The following is a 16,691-nucleotide window of genomic DNA, read 5'->3' as shown; positions in this document are numbered from 1 at the left end:
TGTGATCGCCTAGAGCACCTCTAAAGGAGAAATCCGGTGCTACACTCTGGGTGCATAAACATGGGGGCTCACAAACATGCCCCCATAGTGTGGAGCTATATGCCGGGCTGCTTTAGCCGCTGGCTCCAGCAACTCAAGCTAGGTAAAACTGATTGTTTTCTGTTTTTTTTTCCATACCGACAGTACTCGGTAACCTTGAGAAACAGAGATCTATGTGAAACATAGCCGGATTTCTCTTTAAAGGCAGGCACACGGCACATACCTGTGGCATTTTGTTTACTATTGACTTGCCTGAAAGGAGTACAGACGAATTTTAGTTTCCTCATTGCTCATTGTTGCAAGCATCAGGTGAGGTTTGATTTGCCATTCCAGGGAAATCAAACATCACCTGGTTTGGCTCTTAGCCTAGATTACTGTTGTCATACCACCTTTGATCTATTTTTGCCATATTTTTTCCCCCTGAAGATCATGTTACTGAATAGGGTTTAAACTTTTTTGTAATATGAGAATCTGTACTAGAATGACGTGTGTCTTGATTTCTTTAAGTGGACAGACACGGCTCAGAGGCAGGAAGTTGCAGAGAAAAACATGCATCAGTGAAGTATGACAATTGGTGTGTAAACAAGAAACCTGAAGCTCAACACACACAGGCACACTTTCCAATGTATGTAGACTAACCTGGTGATGAACTCTCTTGAACGCACCCACCCACTCTGTAATGTCCAGATTTGCACCTGCATGCTGCTTCAGACTATAACAGGTAGGCTACTAGGGTTGGGTACCTTTCCCATTTGAATCAGTATCAATACCGATATTGGTATTTGATGTTTGGTAACAGTATTGAACAGCTGGTCACTAAAGAAACTGGTGAAGCTACCAAGCTTAGTCCAATTAAATTGTAATATTTTGCAATAGGCCTACTTGCTGCATACAGTATATAAATGCACTGCTTAGCCAAATGCTGTGTTCTGGCTTATTTTCAAGGCGAGATCTCAATTGAGTCATGGCAAAAAATAATTGTGCACACAGAAGATAAGTGTCTGAAAAGGGCAAACAAACATGCTGTTCTTTGGTTGATATGATGTGATCAACTGATCAGCTTTTAAAACCAGTTAGCCTACTTGGTCGAAAATAACAATGGTGGATTGTGGTGAAATTATACATTTAAGCAAGGGATGATGGACATGGCATTCGGGTATCAGAAGTTAATGCTCATTTGAGTTCATGCACATTAATGCACTGTTACACCTTAACTTTTAACTTCACCACAAGTTTGGCGAATTGAACCACGTTCTCTCTGTCTTTGTCTGTATGTTATCCCCTTGCTCTTTCTTGCCCCTCTCTCATTCTCTTGTTTCCGTTTGTTGCATCTTTGCCGTTACCTGAACTAGTAACATAGCGTACCGCTGTCTCTAAAGCCACAACCTCCTGCTGGCCTTAGCCTTTCACACACTTCCTCCATGGGACGTGGGCCCCGGCCACTGAAGTCTCACACTCAGTCTCAGTGTCTGCGCTCCATAAGCCTGTTTGAAATAGTCTGAGATGCACTACAGATACACCCGCACCCCTGTGTAGAAGGCCAAAAAAACACATTCTAATTATGACGGAAGAAAAGAGAGTAACAACAAACTCACAGAAGTCCACATGCAAGCCCTTTACTGTAACTGCTTTCTAACTCGTGCCAACAGAAACCTGTTTGGTTGGAAATATATTGTTCAATGTAGAATGGAAGTACATTCTGAACAAAAAAAAAAAAGGGGATTTTACAAAACAATAGCAATGTACACTGAAAAGATATTGACCATGCATAATTCTATTTCAACTGAGTTTGGTTTGATACCCTTTGGATATCTCCCCTTTTATTGCTTTAATAAATGGAATCTCAGGCAATCTCCATTTCACTAATTGTGAGACTATTAGCTGGACCACTGTTGATTTAGGTCAGCTACTTTGTATTTATGCAATCACTTATTTTGCATTATATATTTTTAATTAATGAACATTACTTTGTAGAAATCTGCTTTCACTTTGACATTAAAGAGGGATTTTTGTAAATTGTTGTAAAAAGGCCAAATTAAATTGATCAAGATTTATAAAAGCAATAAAAGTGGAAGTATCCATACACTCTGTTATCCGTCTGCTGTAGCCAGTTCCATTGATTATAGTGGAAACTAATTGTTGCAGCATACACTTTCGGGCTTAACAGAATGCTTCAGTTGCATGTCTGGTGTAGCCTGACTGTTAGCAATGTTTAACAGTATTAGCGATAGAACTCCTTTTTGCCAAAATTTTGTGTTTGGAGTTTTACCCATTTCTGTTTCAAACATCTGAACCTTAATCTCTCTCTCAAATAATAGTACATCCTTCTTCAAAACACTGCTGAATTCCCCATTACCTAACTGAAGTTAAGTAAATTCATGATTTTCCTTTTCATATGGGATGTGAAAAGTAGAAGTGTTTGCTTGATGTGAATTCCACCCCGCACTAGCCTTCTGGTCTCGGTTCCCATGCTTTCTAGGAATCATGAGAGTCAGTCAGTTGTGGGTGTCGGGGGAGTAAAATGCTTTACAAGCTACGGTTACAAGCTAATGTTTGACCGACAAGACAATTAATCAGTCTTCAGTTGATGTTGTGTTTGAGGATACATTAGCACAAAGACAAAAACACCTTCAGTGTTACTTTACTTACAAAAGTTTAATGAAAATAGCTTCTCACATATAAAGTATCAACATATTACAAACTGAGACAAAAATAGGCTACATTTACATGGATGTACAAAAATGCCCTACAAAAAATGACAACACATTAAGTAATTATTTAAGTTCAGTTTTGGAACCATGGTGCCATCAAGAACGTAACAGTAGATTGCTTTTTTCAACACTAATTATAGCACATCAAGAAAATATTGGTTCATTCTCACAGTTGAGATTCTGAATCTCTTATATGAGGGTGCTGTTTTGTCTATCATTTTTTATTTTTCTGTAAATAAATCTTGAGATTCCTAAAAGTAACAAAATGGAGCAATGTACCCAACATATGAAAGCCCCTAGTCCCTCATTGGTTACATTATATATGAACAGAAATAAAAAATATGTAAAGCTCTCAAACAGTCATAAATAAAGAAAACAAACAACAAACTGAAAAATAGTCTTTTGAAGAGTGCAGTATCACAAGCTGCTGCTACTATTTAGGGTCAATTGCAATATGAACCTGTAATAAGTTAAATAATTGTCCCTGCAAATTGTTCATCCAGTGATTGTCATTCAACACAGGGACGTTGCCCTGAGCAAACAGGCTGCTGTCTGTTCCCATGCGAATAAACAGAATGCTAACACAAATACATCATCTGCAACGCTAAAAAGGTCTGGTGTCAGAGAGCAACGGATGCAATCTTCATGCTATATTCTGTCACCATTTCCTTCTGAGAAACTATGATCTTGATGTGATAAAGTCTGTAGCTGAACTCAAGAAAAGCCCTGCTCTGTCTTTGGTAAACACAGAGGGCTAAGCCTACCCTCTGTCTTTCCACACGCATGAATACACACCTGTACAGACGAAGTGAAAGTGAATGTGAAAATACACACTCAAGTCTTCCTGAGTTCCTGAGAATTGCCCCTATTCCTCAGAAATACCAGTGCCTTTGATAATTAATCTATCAAATCAAAGCAAAAAAAAAACAAAAACAAAAATCTAAAACTGCTTACCCAGCAGCAAAAAGAAAAGACCTTTTATCAATAAGTTAAAACATTAATTATATTAATTTACAGCTCAACAACAGTTTAACATGGTCATGACAAGCAGGAGTGGGAAGCCCTCTCTTTTCACATATACAGTATAAAGTGCCAGAGTCAGGGTGGAAATCCCGCCTCTGCCATCTTTGGAATTCTCACATTGTTTGGGCCGCTCTCAATTTGGTTTGTTCCTCGGTATCTCTCTCTTTTTGTTCTTTAAAATAAGTTTTATCATCAACAACAACAACAGTATTAACAAAATACATTTTGCTTGCTTTTATATTTGGCATGGCTCTTGTTTTGAGAAGGATGTCACTCTAAGAACCTCTAACTCTCATTTCATCAGTCAAATACAACTATCTACAGTCATCCAAAAATGAATTGCCAGAGATAGGCTATGAAGGGGAAAAGTGCAGCATTTTAAACATGGCAAGATTTTTTTTTTACAGTTTGTTCTAATTTGTCTCGTGAAATTCGTGCTTGTGGACATCACCTATCTCCTGTCCTTCTATTTCACGTTATCATGAGTGTCATTTGATCACAACAAATGCTAATAAATGAAAACAGAATTGGCTTATGTGCTATAGCCTACAGGTCAGTTAGGCTAACTCCCGTCTGTCAAAATAAACTGATTTGATCCTATCAATTGTTTAGCATCACACACAACAACTTAACACAGCAACCTCAAACACCACTGTTGAACATAGGCTACTGCTTCAGTCATGTAAGAAATAAGCAGTTTATGAATTATCTTTACCCGTTTAATCAAGTCCACATGAATAAAATAACAGCATATTTAAAGGCTGAGCTAGCATAACAGCCTAATATAGCCGATGTTGCAATGAACTAGTAAAAAGGTTTCATACAATTAATGAACTTTATCACTCACATTCTGAGTTTTTCTGGGTGGTTATATATCCATGCAGATCGTCTTCGAATGAGTCATCGTTGTTATATGTTATAATATGTTACAGGATTCATGACTTTAACGACATAATGTTGCATGATGCTGACTGACGCTGCATGGCTATGTAGGCTACCGTTTTAACGTCTGCTGAGTCTACTGCCTACCAAAACCTGTCGCTGTTCAGTTCAAGTTAAATTATCAAATATTGTTTGATTTTGTGTCAACTTTCAGAGGGAAGACATGTTCCTTTCTGGCCAAATTTCACAGCTTCTAAGAAAGTCTATCGTCTTCGTGTAAACCGAGTTTTGAACAGAGAAAAAAAGTTAGGCTACCATAGGCTACATGCAGGTTCTCCTATAACGTTATCGATACAGATCAATGCACCAAATCAGGGCGATTTTAGCGAAATAACGTTCCTGTGACAGGCTAGCAAATACTGAACAATGGGATAACGTTTCATCATCACCTTTATTGATGCCTGAAATGTTGATATTGCTGAAATACAGAGATGTAGCCTACTGAGAGGCAGCTGCAGACAACGATGTTCAATGGGCTCAACTTGTCCCTTGCCTACCAGGTGGTAAACAAAGCTATAGAACCTAGAATACGTCACATGAAAACGAAACTTCGTGATCGTCGGTTATTGGCTGGAACACTGTTTGTTATATTTCGTGGTGCAGGTTGCACATGGGTTTTTTACAGTGTGTTCAGGGGACAGGCAGCTAGCGGAGAGTGAGGAGATGTTTGCTGTTTGTGACCAAAAATGTTTTGGCCTAAAAACGTGTGATCGCTTAGAGCACCTCTAAAGGAGAAATCCGGTGCTACACTCTGGGTGCATAAACATGGGGGCTCACAAACATGCCCCCATAGTGTGGAGCTATATGCCGGGCTGCTTTAGCCGCTGGCTCCAGCAACTCAAGCTAGGTAAAACTGATTGTTTTCTGTTTTTTTTTTTCATACCGACAGTACTCGGTAACCTTGAGAAACAGAGATCTATGTTAAAACATAGCCGGATTTCTCTTTAAAGGCAGGCACACGGCACATACCTGTGGCATTTTGTTTACTATTGACTTGCCTGAAAGGAGTACAGACGAATTTTAGTTTCCTCGTTGCTCATTGTTGCAAGCATCAGGTGAGGTTTGATTTGCCATTCCAGGGAAATCAAACTTCACCTGGTTTGGCTCTTAGCCTAGATTACTGTTGTCATACCACCTTTGATCTATTTTTGCCATATTTTTTTCCCCTGAAGATCATGTTACTGAATAGGGTTTAAACTTTTTTGTAATATGAGAATCTGTACTAGAATGACTTGTGTCTTGATTTCTTTAAGTGGACATACACGGCTCAGAGGCAGGAAGTTGCAGAGAAAAACATGCATCAGTGAAGTATGACAATTTGTGTAAACAAGAAACCTGAAGCTCAACACACACAGGCACACTTTCCAATGTATGTAGACTAACCTGGTGATGAACTCTTGAACGCAGCACCCACCCACTCTGTAATGTCCAGATTTGCACCTGCATGCTGCTTCAGACTATAACAGGTAGGCTACTAGGGTTGGGTACCTTTCACATTTGAATCAGTATCAATACCGATATTGGTATTTGATGTTTGGTAACAGTATTGAACAGCTGGTCACTAAAGAAACTGGTGAAGCTACCAAGCTTAGTCCAATTAAATTGTAATATTTTGCAATAGGCCTACTTGCTGCATACAGTATATAAATGCACTGCTTAGCCAAATGCTGTGTTCTGGCTTATTTTCAAGGCGAGATCTCAATTGAGTCATGGCAAAAATAATTGTGCACACAGAAGATAAGTGTCTGAAAAGGGCAAACAAACATGCTGTTCTTTGGTTGATATGATGTGATCAACTGATCAGCTTTTAAAACCAGTTAGCCTACTTGGTCGAAAATAACAATGGTGGATTGTGGTGAAATTATACATTTAAGCAAGGGATGATGGACATGGCATTCGGGTATCAGAAGTTAATGCTCATTTGAGTTCATGCACATTAATGCACTGTTACACCTTAACTTTTAACTTCACCACAAGTTTGGCGAATTGAACCACGTTCTCTCTGTCTTTGTCTGTATGTTATCCCCTTGCTCTTTCTTGCCCCTCTCTCATTCTCTTGTTTCCGTTTGTTGCATCTTTGCCGTTACCTGAACTAGTAACATAGCGTACCGCTGTCTCTAAAGCCACAACCTCCTGCTGGCCTTAGCCTTTCACACACTTCCTCCATGGGACGTGGGCCCCGGCCACTGAAGTCTCACACTCAGTCTCAGTGTCTGCGCTCCATAAGCCTGTTTGAAATAGTCTGAGATGCACTACAGATACACCCGCACCCCTGTGTAGAAGGCCAAAAAAACACATTCTAATTATGACGGAAGAAAAGAGAGTAACAACAAACTCACAGAAGTCCACATGCAAGCCCTTTACTGTAACTGCTTTCTAACTCGTGCCAACAGAAACCTGTTTGGTTGGAAATATATTGTTCAATGTAGAATGGAAGTACATTCTGAAAAAAAAAAAAAAGGGGATTTTACAAAACAATAGCAATGTACACTGAAAAGATATTGACCATGCATAATTCTATTTCAACTGAGTTTGGTTTGATACCCTTTGGATATCTCCCCTTTTATTGCTTTAATAAATGGAATCTCAGGCAATCTCCATTTCACTAATTGTGAGACTATTAGCTGGACCACTGTTGATTTAGGTCAGCTACTTTAAGGGGGGGGGGGGGTATTTATGCAATCACTTATTTTGCATTATATATTTTTAATTAATGAACATTACTTTGTAGAAATCTGCTTTCACTTTGACATTAAAGAGGGGATTTTTGTAAATTGTTGTAAAAAAGGCCAAATTAAATTGATCAAGATTTATAAAAGCAATAAAAGTGGAAGTATCCATACACTCTGTTATCACGTCTGCTGTAGCCAGTTCCATTGATTATAGTGGAAACTAATTGTTGCAGCATACACTCGGCGAACAGAATGCTTCAGTTGCATGTCTGGTGTAGCCTGACTGTTAGCAATGTTTAACAGTATTAGCGATAGAACTCCCTTTTTTGCCAAAATTTTGTGTTGCGGGAGTTTTTACCCATTTCTGTTTCAAACATCTGAACCTTAATCTCTCTCTCAAATAATAGTACATCCTTCTTCAAAACACTGCTGAATTCCCCATTACCTAACTGAAGTTAAGTAAATTCATGATTTTCCTTTTCATATGGGATGTGAAAAGTAGAAGTGTTTGCTTGATGTGAATTCCACCCCGCACTAGCCTTCTGGTCTCGGTTCCCATGCTTTCTAGGAATCATGAGAGTCAGTCAGTTGTGGGTGTCGGGGGAGTAAAATGCTTTACAAGCTACGGTTACAAGCTAATGTTTGACCGACAAGACAATTAATCAGTCTTCAGTTGATGTTGTGTTTGAGGATACATTAGCACAAAGACAAAAACACCTTCAGTGTTACTTTACTTACAAAAGTTTAATGAAAATAGCTTCTCACATATAAAGTATCAACATATTACAAACTGAGACAAAAATAGGCTACATTTACATGGATGTACAAAAATGCCCTACAAAAAATGACAACACATTCGTAATTATTTAAGTTCAGTTTTGGAACCATGGTGCCATCAAGAACGTAACAGTAGATTGCTTTTTTCAACACTAATTATAGCACATCAAGAAAATATTGGTTCATTCTCACAGTTGAGATTCTGAATCTCTTATATGAGGGTGCTGTTTTGTCTATCATTTTTATTTTTCTGTAAATAAATCTTGAGATTCCTAAAAGTAACAAAATGGAGCAATGTACCCAACATATGAAAGCCCCTAGTCCTCGTGGTTACATTATATATGAACAGAAATAAAAAATATGTAAAGCTCTCAAACAGTCATAAACAAAGAAAACAAACAACAAACTGAAAAATAGTCTTTTGAAGAGTGCAGTATCACAAGCTGCTGCTACTATTTAGGGTCAATTGCAATATGAACCTGTAATAAGTTAAATAATTGTCCCTGCAAATTGTTCATCCAGTGATTGTCATTCAACACAGGGACGTTGCCCTGAGCAAACAGGCTGCTGTCTGTTCCCATGCGAATAAACAGAATGCTAACACAAATACATCATCTGCAACGCTAAAAAGGTCTGGTGTCAGAGAGCAACGGATGCAATCTTCATGCTATATTCTGTCACCATTTCCTTCTGAGAAACTATGATCTTGATGTGATAAAGTCTGTAGCTGAACTCAAGAAAAGCCCTGCTCTGTCTTTGGTAAACACAGAGGGCTAAGCCTACCCTCTGTCTTTCACACGCATGAATACACACCTGTACAGACGAGTGAAAGTGAATGTGAAAATACACACTCAAGTCTTCCTGAGTTCCTGAGAATTGCCCCTATTCCTCAGAAATACCAGTGCCTTTGATAATTAATCTATCAAATCAAGCGCAAAAAAAAACAAAAAACAAAAATCTAAAAACTGCTTACCAGCAGCAACAAAAGAAAAGACCTTTTATCAATAAGTTAAAACATTAATTATATTAATTTACAGCTCAACAACAGTTTAACATGGTCATGACAAGCAGGAGTGGGAAGCCCTCTCTTTCACATATACAGTATAAAGTGCCAGAGTCAGGGTGGAAATCCCGCCTCTGCCATCTTTGGAATTCTCACATTGTTTGGCGCCGCTCTCAATTTGGTTTGTTCCTCGGTATCTCTCTCTTTTTGTTCTTTAAAAATAAGTTTTATCATCAACAACAACAACAGTATTAACAAAAATACATTTTGCTTGCTTTTATATTTGGCATGGCTCTTGTTTTGAGAAGGATGTCACTCTAAGAACCTCTAACTCTCATTTCATCAGTCAAATTGTCCTTTGATCAGTCCCATGTTACACCTCTGTCTTGATCCCAGGGGGCCTGGGGTGAAAGTGCACCACGCTTGCCCGTTCCTGGTGGCCAGCAGTAGGGCTGTGTTTGGCGGCCAGCGCCTGGAGAAGTCGCCTCTCTGTGCCATGGTCTTCCTTCCCCTCTCGGCCCTCCATACTCGCGGCCAGCCAACGCTCCAGAGCCTCTTCGCCATCCCCATGGCTGAACGCGGAGCTCCGGACCAGGGACTCTGCCTCGGGGCTGGTGTCAAATTTTTCCAGGAGCTGGCCCACTGTCTGCAGGTCGACCAAAGAGGGGTGATGGGCATTTGGGGACAGGGCGGGGGAGGATGCCAAGCAGCAGAGGCGCTGGTGGAGGTGGAGGCTGGGCAGGTGGAGGAAGGCTGTCGTGCAGTGGGCGCAGCGATGTGGGTGCTCGCGGGAGCTGTGCAACCGGCGGTGCAGCTTCAGGTGGATGTACTGGGTGAACTTGGTGCCGCACAGCTTGCACTGATACGGCTTCTCACCAGAGTGGAGCCGCAAGTGTGTCTTCAGGTTGCTGGTGCTGCTGAACCGCTTATGACACACCTGCACAACAGAACAAGAGAAGGAAAGAGAGACAAAAAAGAGGGAGAGAGAGTCAGAAAGAGGAAAACAAAAGACATAACCAAACAGGTTATTCCCTATCTTGATACAGATTGAAAAACAACACCCAAAAGATAAAAGAAGGTTACAAGTGCATTCACATTGTTCCCAGAGAGTCTCTATTGACATTAAAGCAGTGCCCTCCCTGTTACCAGACGTTTAGTCCCGGCCTGCTCCTTTTTGTTTATTTTCTTTTCACAACTTGCTCAACTTGACGTCATGGAGAGTGCCACAAGAATAAAGGCCTCCAGCACACCCTGTGTGCCAACAGTGCCTGACAAAAGGTCAAGGATTCCTAGACTTACACCGCCAAAGGTGAGGTGAAAGTACTGATTCATGTGGCACCGCAGTATGTCACAGTGTGACAGGCCAAAACAAGATACATGGCGGCGCCCAGACGGAATGGAATTAACTGATGAACTGACTCACCTGGCACTCGTGAGGTTTCTCTCCGGTATGGACGAGGTGATGCTTCTGAAGATGGGCTAGTTGGGTGAAGCTCTTCTTGCAGAGGTGGCACTGGAATGGCCTCTCCCCACTGTGGACACGCAGATGCACCTATAACATGAGAACATGAGGTCAGACAGGAAACACACCTGGCTGAAAGCTTTGACCACATATACAGCAAAAGGTGGAGACAGAATAGTGTGATTTAAATTTACCTTTAGGTTAGAGAGCTGTCCGAACGTCTTGAGGCAGATGTTGCACTCATACTTGATCTTGCCATTTTGCTTTTTCAGAGGATAGGGCAGGGACTTGTAGCCAGGTGTCTCACAGCGGGCTGAAGGACTGCTTTTTCCGTTGGCCAGACTGAGGTTGATAGCCTCGTCACATCCCGATGAGAAGTGGGTGGGTGAGAAGTGGAACTGCTGGGACTCTGGGGAGTGTTTTGGAATTGGGGTGAGCTCTGGCGTGGCAGGGGCCCCACTTGGAGGAGAGGTGTTTGGGGGGCGCTCCTTCAGGCCTCCATGTGGTGGATGTGGGTAGGGCAAGCTGGGCAAGCCAGACTGAGCCACAGAGGGGAAAGGCAGGCCCTCGCTGCCCAGGAAGGATTGGAACCGTAGGGGACCTCTGGAAGGGATCACCCCAGAGAAAGGAGAGGAATACTGGGGCAAGAGTAGAGGATGGTAGTGGGGATGGTATGGAGGAAGGAGCTGGTACGGAGGTGGATGGAGGGGTCTGGGGGGAGGATATAGAGGGTAGGAGGACACCAAGCCCTCGCGATGGTTGTAGAGGCCGTGCAAGTGTAGGGGGAGCTCTGGGGCTGGAGGAGGGGAGCTTCGGAAGACCTGATTGCCCAGGCTGGTCTCCCTGATGTTGGATTGAGGGGAGGGCACAGAGTTGGGTTCTGGAATGTCAGTGATGGTGTCATCTCCCTCTTTCTCAATTTTTTTACTAAAGTCCATGACCTGTTGTTCTTCAGGTGTGTCAGGTGGAGTGTCCCTTTCTAGGATTCCAACCACATCGATCTTCTCATCAGAGGACTCATCACTCATCTCATTCCTTTCTTCCTTCTTCTTGTCCTCTTCCTCCTCGTCGCTCCTCGACCATGCCGGGCTCAGTGGTGGCTTTAAACTGAAGGCCCAGTGAGGTAGATGCTGCCTTCGGGGCTCAACGAAGTGCTCTATAGAGAGGGTAGAGAAAGTAAGAGAAGGTTTTAATTCACATTAATTCAAGTGTGATAGTGGGTGAGAGACTTTTATGAGCTTTGAAATTCTGAAATTCCAGTCATTGTTTTCTTTTCCACATACCAAAGGAAAGGCCATCATAAAAGCCCATTATAAAACTTAACTTAAAGTCCAAAGTCATGGTGAGCTCATGGTGACATAACTCTCAGGGATGACTCGTGTAGCAAGTTCACTCCTTCAGTAAACACGCTCGCCCTCACTCCCTCTCACATCCTCCCTTCCTGCCCACTTATGGTAAATGGTGACGCTTTCAGTTTTTGGATGACAGTAAGGAGATATTTTGCTGAGTTTCTGTATGACGTTGTGGTAGTACTGCTATCACTGATTAGCCAGTGTAATTACTGTGTGGGAGTCTACGCCGTCTGAATTGGGGCTGTGTGTGGGTGGCCTAGTGTGCTTCTGAAAATAATGGAGAGAGTGTGTGTGTGTGTGTGTGTGTGTGTGTGTGTGTGTGTCCTTTCTCTTCTCTCTCTTTACCTTTTGTGACCAATAGTGATAGCCACAGCCAAATGTTCCGTAAACGTAAACGGGATAAAACACATGCCGAAAGGAACAAAGGGCGGGATATTTTTTTAATATCCAGTAAATGACATTCGATATTAGTTGTAGTGGAGAACTCGCTGTCAGGCTTCATTTAGATAGGCATAAAAAAATAACAGTATTGTAGTGAGGGATAGATTCCATTGTAGTATTTGCTAACAGAATTTACAGGCAGTCACTCTAGCTGTCATCACTAAGAAAAGGAAAATGAAAACAGTAACCCCTTTCAAAACCATATTAAGTCACGGTTACAGTAAACTTTGTTGTTGAAATGTCAAGCAAAACTGGCATTTGAGATCTTTACTACAGTTGATGCATAACAATACTATCAGCTCTCTGCACAATATTTTGACATTTTCTCCATGAGGCATAGCAGTTTACAGAGCCCTGGTATGATATATAAAGGGTTTAATTATGGACACTGTTACTAGCAGTAAAGGATTTTTTTGCACAAACACAATATATTCGCCTATCCATTTATATATATCCAAATATCCATTCGCCTATCCATTTCTGTATAAGTGTCTGCAACTCAATCTGTAATAAATCTATCAGCATTTCTTGATATTCAGAAAAAGAGAGTAAAGATGGAATTAAATATTTTCATGTCTCTGAGTGACCTTGCTGGCATGAGTCAGAGGAGAATAAAAATCATGTCATGTGACACTTTATTTATTAGTCCTCAGGGGCCTTATCATGTGACTTTACGAGCAGTTGAGAATTTTCTGAATTTCCTGGTTCCATGCTTTCAAAAGCAAGAGGGACCTTCCATTCTTACTTGGGATAATTACTGACTGTAAGAGTCACCGCAAATCCTTCAGTAGACCTGGACATACAGTAGCATTGTGACTCAGGTAATGCCAGTGAGTAAGATGGGAACTAGGAACTGGGCCACAGTCCACACTCCTTATCTTGATCCATATCACTTTCCATTCCTTAGTCTCGTTCTAAAATAGATGCTGAAGACGTGACTGATAAATCAAAGCATTGAAGGTTGGAACTAACACCCCCCCACATGATTACCACACACACATACTTTCTCACTCTGTCACATACACACAGACACGTGCTACCAGATGAGAATCTCTTTGATGTTGGTACATTGTTATTCAGCAGACTGCTTTTTGTTTTGGCATGGCTGATTTAGATGATTACGGATGACACAGATAGCTGACAGCCCTTATCTAAACCCTGTAATCTTCCCTATAAGAGCAATAAGTAATTGTTTCCAGTCAGTGACACTACAGTATCTCAAAGGTCTCATTGGAAGCTGGACGCTGGACACTATCTTTAACATCTTGTGAGTACCTCACAGTCCTTAAGAAACTTTGTTCTGAGTCATTCTTGAAATGTGTATTAAGATGTAAAACCTCAGAATACAACTAGACGTAATCAGATGTGTAAAAGTCCGGCTTTAGAAAGTAAAAGTCACATATTTGCTCCAAATAAACTGGCTGATTCTAATTGGCACAAATCCTCAGCCAGGTAGATGAGCCAATTAATGAAATTACCTACAGTACGGGAGGACTTTTACTTTCTGAAGCCAGACTTTTACATAATCAGTGGCAAAAGAACAAATAAACACCATTTATCAAGTCCACGAAACATTAGACTTACTGTGCTTGAGCTGCTGCTTCTCATCCTCTGCCTGGCTGCACAGCCTTTGGGAGAACTCCTGGCTGTACCAGACCAGCAGCTCCTGCTGGGGCTCCACGGGTTTCATGGTGTAGAAGAAGATGTCCCGTCCGTTCTGGCAGGCCACCAGGTTCTGCTCGGCCAGTGAGCGTGCTGGGTTGACAAAGCGCATCCAGTTGCTGTGGCGCACGTCATAGCCGTCGATAAAGTGAAGAAGCTCTCCTCCTGAGTAAATCTGTTCAGAGCGAAATAGAGGAAATGATGGGGGAAGAGAAAAGAAGAGAAGGCGAGAAGACAATCTCATGAGCAAAGCTGATCAGACAAACTGCATGAATTTAGTCCTCGTCTTTAGACTTCTTCTACCCATTATCTACTCATTCAAACTATTGCAGACAAACACATTTAAATTCTAGCCATAACTTTTCCTCAGTTCCACAATATGTTCAATAGTTATAATTCCTTTATATCGCTTATCTAAAAATAAACATAACATTAGCCCATCAAACTGTGTAACTTCTACGCTGCATCTTGTGCAGCTATCCAAAGTGAAGTTATCTTCCTCTACGCAACAATCTAATTTGTGAACAAACAAAATAATAATTTGATTCTGAATAAATTAAACAAATAAATTAAACTAAATAAAAACAACTATCTCTCCCAACTGCTGAAACACCAGTGGACCACTAGTGGACCTGACTGACCAAAGGGGTATTCCAGTGGACAGCCAAGCCTGCTTAAAAAGTTGAAAAGCCAGTCACCTCTGCCATGTACAGAATGCTGATCTCTAATCCCTTCTGTATTTGTCTTCTGTTTCTTTCCTTTCTCACACACTTTCTTTTTTCCTCAACACTGCTTGCTTCTGTCTGTACCACTCTGGACCTTGTCTGTATGAGGCTGTGCGCAGTTGTGGTTGTGTGTGTGTGTGTTGGTTTTCTGTTATTGGTGTCAAATCAGTGGCTGCAGTCTTATAAAAAGACACACTAAGGGGCGTGGGAGTGGGGAGGAGATACAATGTCAAAACACACACCCATAAACTGGCTCACAAGGAGGGGATTTTTCAGTGCCGTAAGACTCCCGTAAGACTCCACCCCCACCCCCCACCCCCCTCTCACTCGTAGAGAGGGAGTGTTTTATGTGAGTGACGCAATGACAGAAACACACACTCACACAAGCACACACCTGTCATAGTCACGTGAACGTGTCTTGGCATTCTCCCAGAGCACTCTCACTGAAGACAGAAACTGGATGTGTGTGTTTTTTTTGTTCAAACGGAAACGTAGAGGAAAGCACAAGCGCGGTTAAAAAACAATGAACAAAGGATGACTAGGGAAATGTATGGTAAGAGAAGGGGGAAAAACTCCAATGTGACACAAAGGGCGAAACAGTTGTTGAAGTAGTCTTTCATTTTGGGGGAAATAGGGAGAAACACACAGCCCTTTTAGAAAAGGTATTGATACACAACCCACTACAAAGAAAGTAATTCAGAGGAAGTCACGTAGATAGATAGATAGTTGGTTACGAAAAACCTGGTCAGTGAGTGTGTGTGTGTGTGTGTGTGTGTGTGTGTTTGCATGTGAATGAGGTGGCAGACAAACTCACATGTTACATGCGAGAATGAAAACGGCACTATCACAGAAGTGAAGAAATACCGTTTGTGCATGAGCGTGTGTGTGTTTATGTGGTGGGGGTGTTAGAGGTGGTTGTGTGGGTTTGCATGTGTAGCAGTTCTAACTTTTCCCTTCGCCAACAAACCAGAATAGGCCTTCCATGTCTAACACAAAGAGCCCCTGGACCTCATTGACCGTAAGTATCATACTGCTAACAGATGCAAGGAAACCAAAGGTAGCCAAAGAGATTTTCTCTCTTTTTCTCTTTCTCTTCTCTCTCTCTCTCTCTCTCTCTCTCTCTCTCTCTCTCTCTCTCTCTGTGCATTTGTGTGTGTGGTGTGTGTGTCTCTTCTGTGCATAGTTAAGGTAAGGTGCTGTCATAGCTGGGCCGCTGTGATGTGAGTGGGTGTTTGTGGATTTGGCATTTGGCCAGAACCCTTTCCACCAAAATTATGTGGAAGAGTTCAATAGTGTGTGTGTCTCAGATGATTAGCTCAGACTTACCCTCCAGAAGTATTTGCGGTTGGCCTGAGATGGAACGTTGTCTTTGGTGTAAATGTCTCCCTGAAGAGGTCCGAAACGAGTCCCTTGAGGAATGTACTCCTTACTAAACACCCCTGTGACCTGTAGAGGGAAAAAATATTTAAATCCAGCTGTTTTAAAACGGAGATGCTGTATAGTATGCAACCAGCCATCACTGTTTTTGTTTTAAGCCCACCAGCAAGTTTGAAACAATTTAACCTGTACATATTTTTATATGAAGTCTTTGTTTTCAAATGGACATTCAGCAGCCTTTGTCCTAAAGTGAAACACTTTAATGAGTTAAATGACTTAGGAGGAATTACACTTTCCCTCCACGGCTTACTCCACTGACCTGGTGACCCAGTGACAGTGACCTAGTGACTGGCCTTACCTGAACAACCCTGCAATGCCATTACAGGAAGCCCAGGCCAACAACACAAAATAAACTCCAAGCCCCAGCCCCTGGTGGTTCTGTTGTTAACTGTTAACTGGGACAGCCAGACTGTGAACTGTGATGTAAAAGAGAAGTTCCGTGTGT

The 16,691-nt window shown here is 41.6% G+C and overlaps 2 protein-coding genes across 4 annotated transcripts in view; one reads left to right on the top strand and one right to left on the bottom strand.

Moving 5' to 3' along the window:
- Positions 1–16,691, top strand: part of LOC125285286 (prolyl endopeptidase-like) — a 77,238-nt gene that overhangs the window by 23,642 nt on the left and 36,905 nt on the right. The window lies entirely within an intron of this gene.
- LOC125285285 (PR domain zinc finger protein 1-like) overlaps positions 3,991–16,691 on the bottom strand; it is a 17,116-nt gene continuing 4,415 nt past the window's right edge. Inside the window, exons 3-8 of one of the 3 annotated variants that reach the window (XM_048229675.1) lie at positions 16,136–16,255; positions 14,007–14,259; positions 10,824–11,785; positions 10,591–10,719; positions 9,506–10,104; positions 3,991–4,069 (exon numbers count right to left, since the gene is read on the bottom strand). In XM_048229675.1, the coding sequence (XP_048085632.1) occupies positions 9,541–10,104; positions 10,591–10,719; positions 10,824–11,785; positions 14,007–14,259; positions 16,136–16,255 (2,028 nt within the window). In that variant the 3' untranslated portion in view covers positions 3,991–4,069; positions 9,506–9,540. Of the gene's footprint in view, positions 4,070–8,112; positions 10,105–10,590; positions 10,720–10,823; positions 11,786–14,006; positions 14,260–14,782; positions 15,114–16,135; positions 16,256–16,691 lie in introns of those variants that run through there. The other 2 variants (XM_048229674.1, XM_048229676.1) reach the window with 2 other exon arrangements.

Source organism: Alosa alosa, chromosome 20 (genome assembly GCF_017589495.1).
Source record: "Alosa alosa isolate M-15738 ecotype Scorff River chromosome 20, AALO_Geno_1.1, whole genome shotgun sequence".
In the NCBI taxonomy this organism is placed as follows: Eukaryota; Metazoa; Chordata; class Actinopteri; order Clupeiformes; family Clupeidae; genus Alosa; species Alosa alosa.
This window is presented reverse-complemented; position numbering and strand designations above follow the sequence as displayed.